At 31.9% G+C, this 19,873-nt stretch overlaps 1 protein-coding gene across 1 annotated transcript; it reads right to left on the bottom strand.

Annotated features, from left to right (window-relative positions):
* Positions 1-1,652: 1,652 nt before the first annotated feature.
* LOC111641348 (T-box transcription factor TBX1-like) lies at positions 1,653-19,192 on the bottom strand. The gene is made up of 8 exons (XM_023387483.1): positions 18,759-19,192; positions 13,292-13,391; positions 12,961-13,077; positions 12,729-12,888; positions 12,508-12,666; positions 12,380-12,444; positions 2,770-2,846; positions 1,653-2,461 (listed from the first exon to the last, which is right to left on the bottom strand). Exons 1-8 carry the CDS (start codon positions 18,901-18,903, stop codon positions 2,286-2,288), a joined length of 999 nt encoding a protein of 332 aa, XP_023243251.1. The 5' UTR covers positions 18,904-19,192; the 3' UTR covers positions 1,653-2,285.
* Between the last annotated feature and the right edge of the window lie 681 nt (positions 19,193-19,873).

Below are 19,873 nucleotides of genomic sequence, written 5' to 3' on the forward strand. Positions count from 1 at the left end.
TTTGATGTGACGACCACCAACTTCATTACATAATGTGCAACGACGAACCATGTTTTGTCCGACTCTCTGTAATAGGCCATGCTCACCTCTGATGGTATTAAATGCTGTAAAAATGCACTCTGTAAGCTCATGAATTGTTCCTACAGGTGTTGCTACACAAGGGACTTTACATAACTTCAGAGGAAGAAGTCGAGAACAATAACATAACATCAATGGATGGAAGGGTAACTACCAAAGTGGAGGGCGGTCAAGCACTTCCTACCGCTGTAGAAACTTTATATCACATTTCTAGCTATGGGTTCCTTATATCAAAACGTTCAAAATTTCATCCTCTACAATCCCCCAAATTTTTAAAACGTCATTCTGATACACCCTGTATATAAACAATATGCAAAAATTAGTAAAAGTTACTTTCCAGTTAATGGTTCAAATAAAAATATGTATGACAAACATCAAGTGTATAGAAATAGTTTTTCACAAACAATGCATTATTATTGATATTTTTAGCTAATTTGCTAACTGCTATATGACATCACTACCTATAAATTTTAGAGTGCCATGATGATAATTTACAACTGACAATGTAAAATATTACTTAATATAAAGTGATGTTAATATCTGATAGCATAATAATAATGAGATGTTCATATGGCAATATTAAATTGGACCAAAATTTAAGAACATTCATGGCAGTGAATGTGTTAAAAGAAGAGAATTTTATTAATAATGAATCAATTAAAGTGCTTAAAAATTTTTTAAAATCCTATCACTATTAACTTTCATTTCTAAATTTTTATATGTTAATATTAGCATTTTCAGTAATAGTCTATATTTTATTTTCTTACTAGAATTTGTAGACATAGTTTTTATCCAAAATTTCTAAATATAAGAAAGTATCTGTTTAATTGTTTTATTCTTGGTTGAAATATTATGACAGTTGTCCTTAGATTTGTAAGTTATATAATTAATTTCTTTTTATAAAGTTTTAATCAATTGTTTCTAAATATAAAAATATCAAATTATTTTGTTTTCTATGATTTGCAACATAAAAAAAGAATTTATGCACAAAATTAAAAAGTGCAATCTGTATATATTTATTTTGAATTTTTTTAAATGATATAAAAGAATAATTGCTATTTTATAAAAATTTTTTTTATATCTACAAAATTGCTAATTTTTTTAACATGTAAGCAATAATTTATATTTTGCTCAAATATGCATTGAACATTCATAGAACAACAGTATTTTTTATAATTAGTTTTGACAGCATGTCATATCCACTGGAATTTCAGGGAGTTATTGACAATATCAATGTAATTATCCAAATCTTAATAGCATAAATCACAATTTAGAATGTTTTTGGGTGTGATAATCCTAAAAGGGTTAAGTATTATGCTTAGTCAACAAAAGTTAGTATTTATTAGAACTCTCAAAATAGGAAATTACATGGCTGCAATGGCCAATCAATTGTTTGTAAATCAACTGCAGAGAGATGTATACGTTGCTTAATTTTGTATTTGAGCACGGGGATTTCGTGCACACAAACATCATATCTTTCCCACAAAATTCACACTCAAGATTCCTGTTTTTTTGTATTCATATTTTTTTGAATATTTTACGAATTAATCATTCCATCCCCATCGAACATGCCTTTCAAGTATTTGTAAAATTGTTGAGAGTGAACAACAAAATCTTGTAAAATAAGGATGGTAGACAATCTAACAATCTTGTAGATTACTTCAAAAGATAGTTTTCTGTATATGTAGTTAGTTATTGGATATGGAAATTTTTATATATATATAGATAAATATGAAAAATATATAAAATTTTTTTTTAAATCCTGCTTAGTGTTTAACTGAAAAATTAATAAATTTCCTGTATTTGAGAAAGAACTTGCAATATTTAGGTGTATATAAAAACACATAAATGTTTCCAAATTGTTGACAATAGTTGTTAAGGTTAATGTGTTTTTTGGCTTAAAGATGTACAGAAATTCTTATTTGTATATTTTGTGGCTTTTGTCATGCAGTTAGATTTTTATATTCTGTTTAAATATGAGAAAGCTTGTTATAAATTTCAATAAAATGCAAATTGAAATATTTTGAGTTTTCTTTCATAATTATTTAATCATAACAATTTCACATTTACCAATTGTTACGTACAATTTAATTAAAATGTTCGTTTTAAATAGAAGCTGATCTATAAAAAAAAGTTGTTTTCTTTGCCATACTTAATGTCATTGAGATAAGTAAAGATCTTGTTATGCATTTCTCCACAGTGATATTTCACTTACATGGCATGTACATCTGACAAGCATGCGATAGATGTGGTGACGTTAAATATCTCTCCGTCCCTGTAGAAATGTCATAGTAATTACAAAATCTGCACAGGGTAACATAGTGAGGATACTGTATGCATTGTAAAGTATCATTGGGAATAGAATTCATCCCAAGTATGTTCTCTATAAAAATAAGATTTATAAAAGAATGTTAAATTCTATAATGATATTCAGTATTTTAAAAACTAAATCATCAAATAATTATAATCCATGGTTTAGAAGTAGGTTAATAAAATTAATGATTCACGAATTTGTGTTAGATATTATAATCAAATGTTAACACTGGACTCTGTATAGATTATTATTATTATATAATTACATAAGAAAAACCAAAGTTTTAAAATCATTAAACAATTTAATTAACCTAGTTCCAGATTACTGGTTTTTGGCATAATTATTTGACAAGATTACATTTAATTATGAAAACTTACCAGATGGGAAAATGCTGACCGTTGGATGATGAAATGAAGCCTCATTCTTTGTATCGGGACATGATAGGTGTACATTCCTTAAAATTGAAACATTTTTCAGTTTAATCAAATTTAGATGAGATTACAGATTAAGATAGGCTGTAATTTATTTGAATCTATTAGAAGAATTAATAAATTCTGTATATAAAATTATCAAAAATTTAGCCAAATTTTTCTAGTTAGAAAAATAGTCTCAATTATTAATTTAATCTAATATATTAAACACATTTATGATACAAGTTTCTAATTCAAGCTGAATATAATTGTATCATTTGTCTTTCAGAATGTGTAGACAAATAAGTTCTTCCTAGTTGATGTGGCAATAATATTAGTCATTAAATTTTTAAGATGAATTTTATTGTAAGAATATTACATACAACAGCAAATAGCTATTGCATGCAGTTCTTGATCTGATTTTTTGCATTGTAACTGGTGATAGGGCAGTAATTACAACTTTGAAGTATTTTTGATGAAGGTAAGTGTTAATATACTTTATCTATCCTACTCACCAGACTCACTCACTCTGTCAACTAACTTTAAGTCAAATTTAAGTTTGGGAAAGTAGTAGTAAATTTCTGTAACAAACTCAGAATAGGGTTATAAAAGAGATCAACATCATTCCAAAACAGATCTTTTGAAAGATATAAAAATTTATTTTGGCACGTTCATGAAATCAAGAATAGTACTTTGAACAATAGCAATAAACATACATGTATATCGCACATTGATCTTCAGTTATTGTCTCAAAACTTTTCAGATTGATCTTGTATATGACAAGAAATTTAAGGCATTTTGATGCTTTTTTTCTTTAAAAAAATTTAAGTCCATAGGAATAGGTTCGGTTGATCAACTTTGTCACTTTTTGTTACCAATGAAATTCCAATTTCAAATCACCCGCTAGCGCGCAACATCGAGGACTTTCCTCGTTCAGCGCTGAATCAAGCGCTGCAACAGTTCCTTCTCTCATTGCTGAGTAAGATTTTCAGACCTCGAAGTGTTTTGTGACGAATCAACATTGTGGCGCACATGAAAAAATTGCATTTTTCACATGCTGTATTTTTTGCCTTTTGTATAAATTAAGTTCTTCCCAATAAACAAGGTGGGCGAAAAGTCCGTGAAAATTTTCAACATTCGTAAAAAAAATGGAAGAATTATCGGAACGAATTGCGATTTGTGTGGTAAGTACTGTACAATACAGTACGTGGTAGATCGTGTAAGTACGGGAGATTTTTTAGGAACGCGAAAAATTTAGTTGTAAAAATCACCGATAGGTGGCGTTGGCATACAACATACGAAACAATGAGTTCCTGTCTGGATTTAAACTTGGAACTAAATGAAAATGTTCATTATTCCTAAAACCTCACGGAAGTTATTTTTGAGTATTTTAAATTTATAAAGATAAAGCTCCTCGATACATCGCGTATTTAATTTTTTGCCTTCCAAATATAAAAACGCTTTAGCCGATAACGGGTAGATACAGCGGTAATATCACTCCATCTGATAAACCGCTCATTTGGGTTCTCCCCCTACGTACGCGATATAAGGAGTGCTTTCAGTATTTGAAAAATTTATATTTTCGTAATTGTTTACAAACAATTACGAATACAGCAAACAATTTATTTACTACTACACTTTTGAAGGCCGGATGGCCGAGTGATCAAGGTGGCAGCCCACCGCTCTGGGGATCGAATCCGGATGGATCGGAAAATCCCCAGGAATTTCGGGGTGTGGTCCGTTCGGATATGTCGGGCCCCGTCCCTCGCCGCCCGGCAGCCCCATTGTGGGCCTGGTCGAACCCATAATGAGCTTGTTTAGTGCCCACAGGGCGAAAAGAGTTAAAAAACCTACACTCTTGAGAGTAATATAATTGTGATTCTTTTTGCTATTCTCTTTCCACATACAAAGAAATAAACGTTTATTTCTTGATTCCACTTCGTGAAACATATCGTAGGCATTCCCGCATTCGAAACATTTCCAACAATTCCATTTACAGAAGAACTGTATTTGAACACCTGTAAGTCATTATTCACGCACTCATTGACCAACTTGAAGTCAATCACTAAACCTCATGCGACACTAGTGACATTTGGTATGTTTTAGCGTTTTAATTAAATGCACTCCTACCTAGTGGGTGGAGCTACAAACATTGTGTATAAAATTATGCATAGGTATATTTGCACCATACGATAAAACAAAAGCAATCGCAAACTGAGCAAGAGTAATTTCACAAACAGTATTAAAACGATTTTTATACGCCTAAAAAATTTTACGATGACATCTTCGCTTTATAATTTAAGCTCACGCGTAAAAATGTATCCACCACAATCGTTCAGTTTTATTTGCATATCACGCCTGTTAAATATTTAGAGCCGGAAATCTCTGATGTTAAAATGGGAAAAGGACGAAATTATTACATTAATTACAAATTATAATGACAGAAAATTATAAAAAATCAAGGAATATTTTCTTATTTAATAAATAACTGATGTGTCTGTGGTAGACAAATTGGAAAATCCGGCTCATTGTAAAGAGCGCCGTCATTTTACAATAACCCTGGCAAATTGGAAAATCATCTTTAATTTACTATTTAGCCTGACATTTCTTAGGCGTTTTGCAATCAGTCTACAGAGCTTTAGGCGATTGAACAAACTGAAGTTCACTTTTTTAATTAGCCTGATCGATTCTAGCTTATTGTAATGTGACTTCTCTGCAGCGCTAGCAAAACGTCTCTTTTTCCTTTTTGTGTTAGCACCATTGGTCATGTCTTCAAACATCCCTTGAAAACATGATTTCCCCCAGGTTTGCTAACGTGCTTGTAACAGTTGCAGTTGCTTTTTTGAGTTAATATTTAATAGAATTTAAATAATTACATCTCATTTTGAGTGTCGTGTTTGTATTTAGAGTGACTTGGAAATGGAGATTGATATAGAATTTCATAAACAATTTGTTGGCGAAGAAAATATGCGGGACAATGATACTATAAATGGTTCCAAAGAAGAAATATGTTGTATAAAGTTGAAATTTAATGAAAAAATAAAAGAATACAGAGTAAGAATGACAGTTTAATTAAAAAAACCTTGGACGATTTCAAGTGTAAATGAAGCTGTCCGTGAAATTTTAGATCCAATAAATCCTGACAAGAAAAAAGTAGCAAGCAGTACGGACAGCATTGTATCATATTTCCTAATTAGCCCATTAGGAAATATTATACAATGGAGGTTGGGGAAAGGCCAGTTTTAATTAAGAAAAGAAAAAGCAATGATGATCCCGTTGCGGTAATTTTTCCTATTGAGGAATATTTTGATATATTACTTCAATATCATTGCTCAACAGGTCATAGAGGTCGTGATAAAATGTTATTTGCTCACATCCCAAGACCGGCTATTGACTTATTTGTATCGCTATATAAAATGTGCAATTCGAAGTCTCAACATCGTCGTACGACCAATCACTACGAACGATTTCAATCTTCGGGCCCAAGTTGAATTGATTGATTTTCAATCTACTCCTTATACAGACTACAAATGGTTAATGAACTATCAAGATCACGAAACAAAATTTTGTGTTCTTCGCCCTTTGAAAACAAAACGTGCAGCGGAAGTTGCACTGGAACTGCTGAAAACATTTTTAGACTGGCACGCCTTATATTTTGCAGAGTGATAATGGAAGAGAATTCCCAGCTAGTGTCATTGAACAATCTTCAGTTATATGGTCTGAATGTAAAATAGTGCACGGAAGACCCCGACATCCTCAATTCCAGTGGATCGTAGAGCGATGCAATCAGGGTGTTGAAAATATGTTATTTGTGTGGATGGATGATACCAGTATATAGACTGGGTAATAGCCTGCTGTTTCGTCCAGTGGCAAAATAACTCTTTTAAACATCAACATAGGCAGAAGCCCTATACAGCACTGAATCAGAACCAAAATTAGATTTAGGGTCAACGAATATTTCACCAGAAATTTTACACCAAATCTTCTTCACAGTATAAAGAGTTTGTAACTTATGGAAAGCAGCAGAGCCGTAACTAGCCATTCCTGTGCCCTGTGCAAGAATTTGCATTTAGGTCCCTTAATTTATTTGGTTTGGGAAAATAATAAAACAAATATATTACAATAGATATTTAATAAGATTTATTTTAATTGAACTTTTCTGGCTTTCATTTCAGCAAATTCATTAATTACATGATTAATATTTTTAATGATAATGTATTCTATTGAAATAATAGAAATATTGGACAATCGTTCTTGCCCGATAGTTGATCATAAATAATTTTTTATTAATTTTAACTTGCTAAAACTTCTCTCGCACGAAGCAATAGAAACGGGAAGAGTTAGAAATATTTTGAAGAGCGACATTGATATTTGGGTAAGATTCAAACCAAAATCATGAAGAGCCTGTAGAATATTAAGCGGAGATGCAGTTTCTATATTTTGTATAAGAGTCGTTACTTCAAACTTAAAACTTTCAATTTCACTTGTGAATTCGTACTTTTTTAAATCTTTGCTATATTTAATAGCGAGATCTGCAGCTGATTTTTTTTAAATCAGCAACACTCATGTATTGTAAAGAAGAGCCATAGAGAAAGCAAAAATCAGCCTTTTTTCAGTAGCATTTTAAAGATTTCGGGGGCCCCTTCGAGGCCCTACTCGGCCGCATAGTTCGCTTACCGCTTAATCCGCCGTTGAGGTATACAACACATATGCGTACCACTATAAAGCAAAAAGTTATGTCAGAATTTCTGCACGCCTTTTACAACCTCGAGACTAAGATTTTATTCGAGAGTTACCACGTTTTCTATTTAGCAATTTAGCAATTAAAAAAATCCCCGGGCAGATTTATTTTTCTTACAAAATGTTACCTTTACAGATTTCTAGCTCTGCACACTGTAGAAAAATCTAGAAATACAGTTTTGTATATCGTAATAATATTAGTCGTTGCCAGAGAGCTCTATAGAGAAAAAATCTATAAATTTGAAAACTATAAACATAAATTTAAATTTCTCAAAAAATAAACAAACAAAATTTCAAAAGTCGCTACTTTTGGCTGATTTGTCTGCGGTCTCTGCTACCTCACTACGTCCCTCTAGAAGTCGCCACAGTTGGGTACACTGGTGATCAGACATCTAGGGTCTAAATAAGGCAAAATGTGATCGCCAATAAAAAGGAGGAAAAATTTAAGATTTAAAACTATAATTTCTTGTGAACAGCAGTTTGGGCCCCCTTCCAAGTGGGTCCTGTGCGAATGCACCTGTTGCACCTGCCTAGTTACGGCTCTGGAAAGCAGCTTAGAACGAGCTGCCGTTGAAGTAAACGAAAATCAGGAGGAAAATTTTGAGAGAGAGACTTGTTCTGTTTGTGTACGCGATCTAAATGAATCACACGTAACATTATGTTCGTCGTGTGCGATGAGAGTTCAAAAGAATTGTGCTCAGAGCAAGGAGGATCTCTAAAGACATTAGTGACGTTTACATTTGCGACACTTGCAAAAGAAAAAATTACAGAGGAACGTCAACAATCACACGGAAACCAGAAAAGTGCAGCAGAAAAAATGATTGAAATTACTACAAAAAACAAAAACCTGAAGTTTGGGACTTTATTTTATTGAATGTTCCAAAGATTGACCGAGGGCCATTAGACTGCCAAAATGTAATAGAAAAATTCTTGATGCATAAAGTACGGTTTATCAAATTGAAAGAAACTGTGGTTCAGTGGAACTGCTTTCCAGATTTCTGGGACGCAAATTCTTGAAGATATCACAGAAACATATGTATCTCTATGTGAAGCCGTGGCGAAAAAATCAAAGTTTGGGACAAAGATTTGCCAGTTGTAAGTGTATAGTATCAAAAAATAAAAAAATTAAAAATGTCAAACGAAAAAGTGCACGTGTAAGAAGGTAAACCAATTGTGCACATCAAAATGTCAGCAGTTCATCTTATGCAAATAAATAAGGGCCCACCAGTGGCCAAGTGGTTTTGTTTTCTGAACACTGGGAGTTCGGTCGTGGGTTCGCGCCTCGCCAGGACTAGCTGGCCACTTGGAGTTTTCCGGGTTTTCTCCACGTCTGTAACGCCTGAATAGAGGCTAGTTACCCATATATAGACCTTCCGGAAGGCATTCCCTAGGCAGATAGTACCCAAGTGTTGCGTTGCCGTAACTTAACCAAACAAACAGCAAATAAATAAATGGAACGTTTGTGCCCCAAGTGAAAACTGTAAATCAATATTTTTCATTGTTCCTAATTATTATACCATTTTGAACAAAAAAGTCTTCTAGCAATTTAATATTATATCGAAAATTAATTAATAATAATTAATTTTTATGAAAATAGCACTGTTACAGTATATTATTCATTATGATATCACAAATATACATTGGCGTAGCGAGGGGGGAGCCTGGGTGGGCACGGCCCCTCCCAGGGAACCTGGTGCCCTCCCCAGGAAATCACAGCCGAAAAAGTGTTGAGTCGATTTGTAAAAACCTAAAGCTAAAATAAAAGTTTTGAATACTAAAAAAAGGTGAACGGCTTGCTCGGTGCCCAATAATGAACAATAATTTGAAATAATTCAATTTTGTGTCAGGTTGGCCTCCACTAGGCCCCCCCATAACAAAACNAAACAATTAACTCTGAAAAAAGTCTTAATATTATTTTCATAAAAATTCAGCATTATTAATTTTTTATATAACAGTTACTATACATTATTCATTGTCATATCATGTAATTAATCATTATTTTTCCAATTAAAATTATCATTCATTATTCTTGATTATTAATTTATATTATTCATTTTTCTATCATTATGTTGTATTATGTTAATTATTTTAAGATTACTTTACAATAATAATCTTTTTTAGATATCTGTCTGCTGCTTGTGTAATAAACCTTCCGTGTCTTCGGCGTATTACAGCAAGTCTAGAATCGATCGGACTAATTGAACAAACTGAAGTTCACTTAATCGTCTAAAGCAGTGTTTTTCAACCTATGGATCGCTATCCCCATGGGGGTCGCAAACCTTACACGGGGGGGTCGTGGGTGAAAGAAAAAGACAAGTGTTTGTAGGTCCTACACTACAATTAAAAATCTAGAATTTCAGTGACAAGGCTGTGCCTGTTTATTTTACAGTACAATTGGTTTTTCGATCGATATTTAAAGAAAGAAAATTAAATACGTAGTTTTTAAAATCTCTGATATAGTTAAAATATGGCCCTTGGGGGATCGCCAGAATTTTTTAACTTGTAAAGGGGTCATGTATTCAAGAAGGTTGAAAAACACTGGCCTAAAGCTCTGTGAGCTGATTGAAAAGCACCTAAGAAATGGCTGAATAGTAAATAAAAGATGATTTTCCAATTTGCCAGGCTCATTGTAAAGACAATGAGCCTGGCAAATTGAACGACCGACTGCTAGAGAGCGTAATTGTCATTTGATTTTGAATATTTTTGGTGCACATTTATACGTCGTTAGAAATCTGAACGCGATTGGTCAAGTAAAGAATCGCATATGTTGAAAAACTATTATAGAAAACATTACTAAGAAAGTGTCACTTTCGATTATTGACTGATCAATATCAAAGATTGATCAAATCGAGATATTGATGAAAGAAAGCTAAAAATGAAATTTTGTATCAACCCGTTTAGTAAAATTTGAGATACTCGTGTGCGACACACAGGTATGTATCATCGCAAAAACAGTGTAAACGTATTTTAGTGATCAAAATTTATGCTTATCTATCAAAATCAGAACATCCAAAATTTGATATGATTACAACACCCATGTCATGAGGGGCTGACAGTCAAAAATTGAATTAATATGATCTAGGCAGCGGCCACATCTGGTTTTAAACACCGGTTCTCATTAGAATACCAATTTAAAAAAACTATACCTATCTAACATCTGGAGTAGTTACCCTCTAGGAAAAGTTAGGGTACTGCTTCTAATTAAACGGGATAATAAACTAATTAATAGTTGATACCTTTATACAATTTAAAAACGTGTCTCCGGGGCACTAGCGTAGCGGGGGGGACAAGGGGGCCTATCATGCCCCGGGTGCGACTCGCAGAGGGGCGCCAAATGATCTCCAAGACAAACAAGATTTGTTTATGGAGGGGGGAGGGGGCGCCAATAAAGTGTCGTGCTCCGCGCGCCAGTTATGTTCGCTACGCCACTGCTCCGGGCGATTACCCCAATCAACCATACCTAAATCCGCCATTACTTATAAATTGCATTAGCCTTCCGCTTGAGACTTGGGACCGAATCTAGGAATTTTTCGTGAGTGGTAAGCACCGAATATATCGTGTCCCTTCCTCGTCTTTCATCCCGGTCGCTCCCATTGTGAACCTGGCCGAACCTACGATGGGCTTTCTTAGTGCCCACAGTGTGGAAAGAGTTAAAAGATGGAAAATAACAGATATTCAGAAATTTTAAATTATTTTGGATTAAATAGATACATGTAATCATTTTTATAATATAATAATTATTAAATATATAATTTTTTTTTATTATAGCTTAAAGAATTTGTCATAAAGTATTGATATTTCTTGTATAATAAAGTAAGATAAACATCAGTTGACATAGAAAGTATATTAATAGATATTGATTTGACACAATTGTTTTTCACTTAAATCAGTAATGCCAATTTTCAGCTGATATCTAGTTTGCTCTATAAATGTTTATACAAGTCTGCATCTATGTAACCTTACTGATATTCGCATTGTTTGGAGACTACATCGATGTATATCGAGACTTCCCAGAATCAACGTTAGAATTTTGGGAAACCCTACTATTTCTCAGAAACGGTTGAATGCCAGTTAGGATTTTCCAAACAAATTTTAACCCTTTATTTCAGATGTTTACAAAGCAGGAAGAAGAAAAATGTCTAAAAGTTCGGACACTCGAGAGTTATCGGCGAAGTTGTTCGTTTGAATGGCGCCACTTAATCAAGGAACGATTCAGCAGTAAAAGTAATCAGACAGTTGGAGATAAGACCAAGTGTCGACAAGTTCTACCCCCCACTACTATAAATTAGCGATAGGAAATAATCAAAACCGGGACATACACCTGTCAAGTAATCGATAGATTAGATTTGGCTCCAGTTTGGCGTCTATCGCCGATAACAGGTGTGAAGTCAAACGGTAGCGATCCTGTGACATTGATATGGCTCTGATATTTACGAAGACCAACAACAACGATTTAACCAATGGCGCCATCGGGACGCTGACAAACAACTTTTTTCGAGTAGTCTGTCTTGGCGACTGCTATTTTTGTATGGTTACGCATGGCGTAAATTTATCTAGCAGATTGACGTCGCGCCGCTAATGTGTCAATTTTAAAATTAAAGTTTGTTGATCGCCAATAACCTTCAAAATAAGGTCGAAGTATCATGCAATTTTTGAAAAATATGTTTCTAAACGACGTTTTCGGTTCGTGATTTTGATTTGGAAGGAAAACTTGAATAGACATGTAATGATAGGCAACTAATTTCGCCAATAATAATTAATTTCGACACAGCATTTTTAACACTCGATAGCGATTTCCTTCGAAGAATACAGTATATATATACTAATGATAACGTACCTGATTTTGATGGCATCTCTGAAACCCTTCGCAAATGGATTAGAGCGGATTTTCAGAGTGGTAATCTGCAACGTAAAATTTCATTAAACATTGATTAACTTCTTCCTTTTAAACTTGAATTACATTACCTGCTGGTTCTGGTAAGCGGTAACGGCTATGAATGAAGTTTCTATAAATTCGAAATGTCTTGAAGTCTTTGCATTGGGCGCCGCATTTTGTCTATTCCTAACGTCTACTAATTGGATATGGAGACGTGGTTGATATTTATGCATGGAGTTTAGAACTATCTGTCATGTTATTGATAATTAGTGGAAAATTAAAGTGTTGACAATTAAACAAACGTGCTCACCTGTCCTTTCTGTTTACATTCTTTGTTATTCGTTAATTTAACTTTATCGAAAGCCACGCTCTGAGACATCCAGTGGCTACCTTGCGCTACCCCGTCAGGATGAATATACAAATTCCAATCCGAATGAGTTTCGCATTTTCCTGCTATCGTCCACCTGGAACTGAACCAAGAGCAAACAGTTAATAATAATTTAAAATTCGGAATTGGTTTTTTACATGTTTTAGTGACGTACTTTGGGAATGCGTAACGATAACGATGTCGATCTACAGGCACAATATCCATCCATAATAAGTAATAAGCATCTGGATTCAAGTTGAAAACATCAAATTTCAGGCTAGGAAATATGCGCCTGAAATAAAATATCTTTTTGTTTAATACAAATATATTTTATTACATATTCGTGGAATATTATTACAATGAACGGGTTATCTTTTTCATTGTAATTATATTCTACGAATGTGTAATAGTATTAAATATTTTTTAAAAAGGAATTAAAGGCTTATTGTTAATTTTTTGTTCTTTTGATAGTTTTAAGAGCGTTTAATTGATAAAAAAAATCATACCTTCCGGCTTTGGTGATGATCATTTCATTTTCAAGACGATGAAATTGTAACCACAAAGAACAATTTACGAGTTTCATTTTAATATCGTTTCGTATCACATCTGCTTGTAAAAAAAAAAAAATCTTTATTCGTACGATGATGATTATTTTTTCTAAAATAAATAGCTTCAGTAATCGAAAGACACAGTGGTAATTTTGCTTGAAATTTGATTAACAATTGACCCATTTTGTTACAATTTACATTTCATAATTAAACGGGAGAGTTAGACACGCTTTAATCAGATTAATCGGATTTTTTTCTAGCTTAAAGAATATGTCACAATCGAGAGATTCTTCAAAAAGAAAAGACTAAAAATCACAAAAAAGATATTTCTATTTTTATTAAATTCAATCTGAGGGCTTGTTTAAAGACTTGTTCTTGTTCACCCAGCAGAAAAAGTTAAGAAAAACTGAACAGTTAATTGGCTTTTTATCTTCGTTCCAATAATTACCAATTTAATTAAATATTCTTTTATAATTCGGTTTACATTTGGTAAAATAGGCAAATGTTTTACTGTTGATTGATTTTTAATCGAATAATAATGTACAAATTAAAAAAAATTTAATACTTTTTTCCGAAATTAATTTGTATATGTTTTAATTTGTCAATGGACGCATTGTCTGACAAAGCGGTTTTAATACAGTAGGATAATCAAAGCAATGATATAATCCGTTTCAAATGAAGCAGGTTATATCATTGGCTGGATTATGCAGCTGTATTAACAGGCAATGCGCCCAATGGCTGATGCACTATTCGCTTTCACGTTTCGTAGTCTTCGCCATTGAAAAACAAAAATTAAATGTAGTTTGTTATTTGCAATTTGAATGGAACAGATATGAAAAGCAGAAATTACAAGAAATATCGTAATAAAGACGAGAAAATATTCGTTAATCATAGCAGATGATGATGCTTATGATGATAATTATCATTTGTTAAGAAAATTATCACCTACGAACGAATATCATAGTCAAATACAATTTTAAATTTCTATTTTACTGATATATATATAAATATACAAATGAAAACTGTATTTTAAAAAAGTCTTTTTTTTAAATCTAATTTTTCTTAACTTTTCAGTGGCTGGTAGATGATTACGTTCTGATATTATTGCGACTTTTTTAGTTGCTTCTCGCTAATTACAGACAAACGTGCAAGACATTTTTACGAATTTTGAATGAATCATTCTACATTCATTGAACAACCCAATCGTGTTTTATATCCTCCATTACAAGTGAGTTGTTAATACTAAATTTTCACATTAATTTTAAATTCAAATTCAGAGAAGATTTCAAAATCGTGCTATTTTGATCGATAGATAATTTTAAGACGAATAACTGTTATTTACATTACCCAATGCCTTAAATTTCGTCACTCAGATTACGATTACAATGATATTTAATCTCTCGTGAAATATGTAAACACATCTACAATATTATTTGATAATTAACTATACATAAACATTAAATTTATTTCGAAATATAAATGCTACTTTAACTAATTTGACTATTAAAAATGTATAAAGTATATTGAATCGCGAGAAATAAATATTAAAGACACTTTCAGTTTAGTCCATAATTTAAAATTTAAAAAAAAGCTTAAATGGTGTATAATTTTACGCGAATATTATTATTTAGATTTTTATTTAAATTTATAATTATTAGTATTAAATAATACAGTACTAATAATTATAAATTTATTAATAAAACTACATTATTTAATCATAATAATTACAAGTTTAAATTAAAATCACAAATATATGCTTAAAAATGAAATCCTTAACTATAGAATAACAGTTTTATAAAAGTTTCATACATTTAAAAAATCAGTCAGAAGCCAATCAATTACCATTCGTTTTACTAAATATGTGAATGTTTATTGGTTAACGTCTGACTTACTCTTGATCCTTGGTTGTGACTACCGACAACAGATTCATAAATAAAATTATAAATGATCTAAATAATAACTTTATATATTATAATAGTTTGTATTTTTCAATCCCCTATAATCACTGTATTTAGAAATATTTTTCACTAATGAAAGTAATCGTAACTATTTTGGATCATATACAAGATTAGCTCGTCTTGTTTATGGATAATTTACGAATATCCATCATAAAAGTTGCAGATTAGCTGGACCTTAAAGTGCTCGACAAAGTTTACCGTCAAGTACCTAAGTTAATGAGTTGATTTTCATGTAATGAATTTTTCATTTTGTTAAAATATTGTTCTACTGATGCTCTCATAAAATTTTCCTGCATATTTATTTAGGAAAAAGTAAAATTGGAAATATTACTACCATAAAGTATATAGCAAAGAATGAAAGGTTTATATGGTGAGTATATACCACCTGTAAATTAAACATGTAAATGGAGAATCTGTGGCCTTTTGGTGTCTTCTAGTGCAGCCTGTAAAATTTAAAACGGTATATTTTAAGAGTTTGAAACTTTTTAATTTTTAGATGAACAAATAAAATATTTTTTCTGATCTTTCTTTTTTCAATATAAACATCTATCTAAATTATGATATATGTATACTTTTCATACATGTAAGACTTTGCCGAATATAAGCTGTATACTTTGGCAGGCTGCAATACAAAATGGGGCCTTATGAAATCTCTCTGAAATATGATGTGGCCTTCTGATTATAAGTGCTATACACTACATTAAAAATATCTATTAAATAATACATATTTCAGCAAAATCGAATTGGTGGTCTTAAAGATTTTATAGCTAACTAAAATATGATTTTCAAAATTTGTAAAGTTCACTTCTGATCGCAATCATATTTGAGCAGCAGGCCTAAGCCTGAAATTCAATCAAAACCCTACCGTTGTTATTTGTCGTTAGTACTGTCGATTGCGTAAAAAATTAAGTTTTCACATAGTAAAAAAAAATAAATCTAAAGACTAAATTAATGTTTGAAGTCTGTATTTTATTTTTGGAATCACTTCATAAAATTGCCATAATATTTATGCTAATGCATTTAATTTTGGATAACTTTTTAATCTAAGTGTCAGTTGGTTTGTTAGTTTTTTATATTAACTTACATAACAAGTTAGACATTCTTTAGCAGCTTCTCCATTAAATTCTTTTGTAAAAAATACGTCCTGTATAAACTTTCCCGTGACTTGTGTTTAGTATGCACATTTTCTAAGGATTATATTGTAATATATTTAACTTGTAATAGTTGACATTTTAATACACTGTAATAGGCCAATAGAAAGTTTAAAATAGAAATCTATAAAATGAATTATTTCTTATAGAACACCATTAGTGATTTTTCATACAACTATATTCAAGTCAGAGTGTAATATATAATTGAAATTAGAACATCTTGCGTCATTCTATACAAATTTATATAACCTATGTAGGCTTGCTACAACAAAGCACCAAGGATAATATTCAGAAACGAAGTAAAAATTTAAGGTTTAACAACGCTTTACAGTGATCTTTGACACATTTTAGTAATAATTTGACAACATTGTCTAAACAAAATTAAATTCAGGATAATCTATATTCATAACTTTCGTAGACCTGGTTAATGTAAATTGACTTTAAAAGATTTTCATGTTCGTTGTTTATATTGCTGACTAACTTTTTTCACTCACGAATCATCTAACAGAAACACTAACAAGTGTTCAAGAATCAAAATTCTTGAAGATGCAACCAAATAAATTTATTTATAAAAATGAGTCAATTTTGAAAGATTTTGACATAATTCGATTTAACAAGCTGTGAAAGACAGGTGACTAAATCAAGCATTAAATCCCGGATTTAAATAATTATATTGCAAAATATTCAGGATCTGTTGCTTTCATTCATGTAGTTTTTATGCAAAAGATCATTGAATTTTATGTGAAATCAAGCAATTTTACTTTCCCGGATGTTACGTATATCAGAAGGAAAGTATGGTGATCAGTCAAACAATGACCCCAAGATTTTTTCGAGGTCTCCTGATATTTTTGGAGTCAGGAGATCTTGAAACGTCGGCAAATGCAAAAAATTCGAGTTTTCTTTCTGTATGTATGAATGTTAGTATGTGTCTGTGTGTGTGTGTGTATGGGGAGTAAGCTTCAAAGAGGGTGAACAAAACGTTCACACTCTTTGAAGCTTAATAACTCCTGTGTTTTTTGTCGAAAATTTCTGAAATTTTGCAGGGAGGTTTATGTATTAGGGAGATTGATGCTAGTAAATTTTGGTGGTTAAAGGTCGAGTGGTGGGGAGATACAGGGGGTCGTGTCATATCTCGAGTAGGGTCGGACTTAAATGACGATTTTACTCGTTATTAGCATTTACAATTTTTCCCCCACCTTCAAAATTAAATTTTTTGCTATTTTATAATAATTAAAAATATAAAAAATTCTGTTTAATAAAATATTGTAACAGATAAAGCCACCAAATGTTACCGGAAAAGTTAAAAACGCTACTTCACTTGCTGATGTAATTAATATAAATCACAACGTAATATGCGAGAGTCCATCAGTGGTCGAGTGGATAAAACCACTGAATAGAGGTTGGTCGTGGGTTCACGCCTGGCCAACAGGCTAGCCACGTGGAGTTTTCGGATTTTCTTCACGTTTGTTACACCTAAATAAGGGTCAGTTTTCCATAAAAGTTCTTCCAGGAGGAATCATCTCGGCAGATCGCCATGTATCGCTTTGCCTAAACCAAACATAATATGTGAAATGCGCAAATTTTGAAAAATTCTTCAAATTTATTTATGTATAAAGCTGATTTGTTTTCTTGAACAAAAATACCCAGTATAATTCTTATACTGAGTATTTTCGTTAGTATACTGAATAGGCAGGCAAAACTGAAGTTTAAATCATTCTATAAATAAAATTTTAAAGAAAATAAGGTAAATGAAAACTTCTCATCAGTGTCTCCTTTAGAAAATTCTATTAAAAATTTCTATTAATAAAAAAAAAGCATCACACTGTCAATTATAATATAAGTTATGATTTAATTTCCTTTTTGACCAGTGAAAGTAACAGCGATCAGCATGTAAAGACTCGACTTCAGACTCATTAGTAAATTGGTACGAGCTGCCAAAGTGTCTGATGTACTATACGGTACTGTACAAGAGATTCGGTCAACATACTTTAAAATGAGAAACGTCATCGTGACATGGACCCACAGACGGCGGAGTGGATGAAAGTACAGTACTTAACGCTGGTAATTGATCCCGGGTTGGCTTCATGGAGTTTTCAGGTTTTCTTCACTTGTCTAACACCTAAGTAGGGAAGGCCGGGCGACCGAAGCGGTTATGGCCACAGACTACAGTTTTGAAGGATTCTGAATCAAATCCGGATGAGCAACATCAGGAATTTTTCTCGTGCAATTTATCCCAAATATATCTTTTGCGGGTATATTTTAGCAAAGAAAGAATATCAAAGCATAAAATAAATAATAAAGAAATAAGACACGCACCTTTTACAGGAACACGACTTTGCACATCTCTCCCAGATGAATTTTCTATTTTATCGTGACCCAATAATGCATCGACTGAAAATGCTCTTGCACGTTGACTGAGAGTACTGTATTGCTTCTCATTTTGTAATTCGATACCGGCCATGTTGAAAGTAAACTGTTAATAATTTTATCTGTTTTCATCTCTTTCATTTCATTCACAAAAAGCACCAATCGTGTTTACGGATAGATAAGGCCGTTCGATTTCCGATTATCTAATTGGCCGATCTCGAAATTTAAGTGGACAATATCTCACTTTTATATTTAAACGATATTATATTCGGCCTGTCCTGTATACTGAATAAACGGAGAGTTTAGAAAGAAACGAGTTCCAAAATCTATTTAGGAGTATAGTCTATTATGCAAAACGGCAGGAAGGCAACTGAGTAGATCGTGAGTTAAGATAGTAATTAAGTTATCGCTATCTACTATTCTCACGATAGATAGAAAATCCGATGTACTTTTGTTCCCATCAACTATCAGGACAAGTGGAGTGTAATTTGCAGCATAAGCGCGATAAGATGTCGCCCAATAGTCGCGAATTTCTTTGTATTGTCAAATGATACTGACCACATCTGCGATATTACTGTTGCTACTGTTACTACATTGTCTCGGCGTTATTTTCATTAGATAATCATTTCTTTGAATTAGAATAAATATGTTGAAGATCTGTATATTTATAGATGTTTTATATACATATATATGTAGTTTGCAAAATATTTTCCATTTCTTAGATTATATTACACTAATTTTGATTATTTATTATAAATCATCAAAATTATTAATCTCTTATAATATTTAATTAAGCGTGAAATTGGAGTAAACAATATTGTAGTTGGTTCTACAAAATATTTTATATGTATGTAAATAATTTAACTATGTTTTCAATAAAAATGTTAAATGTTTTATAAATGTTTAAATGATATACTATCTTTTCTGTACTGATATATTATACTACATTAAGATTTTTATTGAAAATGTATTTAAATTATTTCTGCATGTAAAATATTTTGTAGTAGCAACTATTCCACCTTCACATTTTTGGGTACTCAAAATATTATTGATAGAACTAACAA

The sequence above is a fragment of the Centruroides sculpturatus genome, unplaced genomic scaffold (assembly GCF_000671375.1).
Source record: "Centruroides sculpturatus isolate CEXI.00-Female unplaced genomic scaffold, Cexi_2.0 scaffold1394, whole genome shotgun sequence".
In the NCBI taxonomy this organism is placed as follows: Eukaryota; Metazoa; Arthropoda; class Arachnida; order Scorpiones; family Buthidae; genus Centruroides; species Centruroides sculpturatus.

Coding starts and splice junctions, on each gene's coding strand:
- LOC111641348 (XM_023387483.1), bottom strand. CDS start 18,903: ATGGCCGGTATCGAATTACAAAATGAGAAGCAATACAGTACTCTCAGT. Junction 13,392..18,758: donor AAGTCGTGTTCCTGTAAAAG/GTGCGTGTCTTA, acceptor TTTTACAAGCAG/ATGTGATACGAAACGATATT. Junction 12,445..12,507: donor CCGCTTACCAGAACCAGCAG/GTAATGTAATTC, acceptor TTTACGTTGCAG/ATTACCACTCTGAAAATCCG.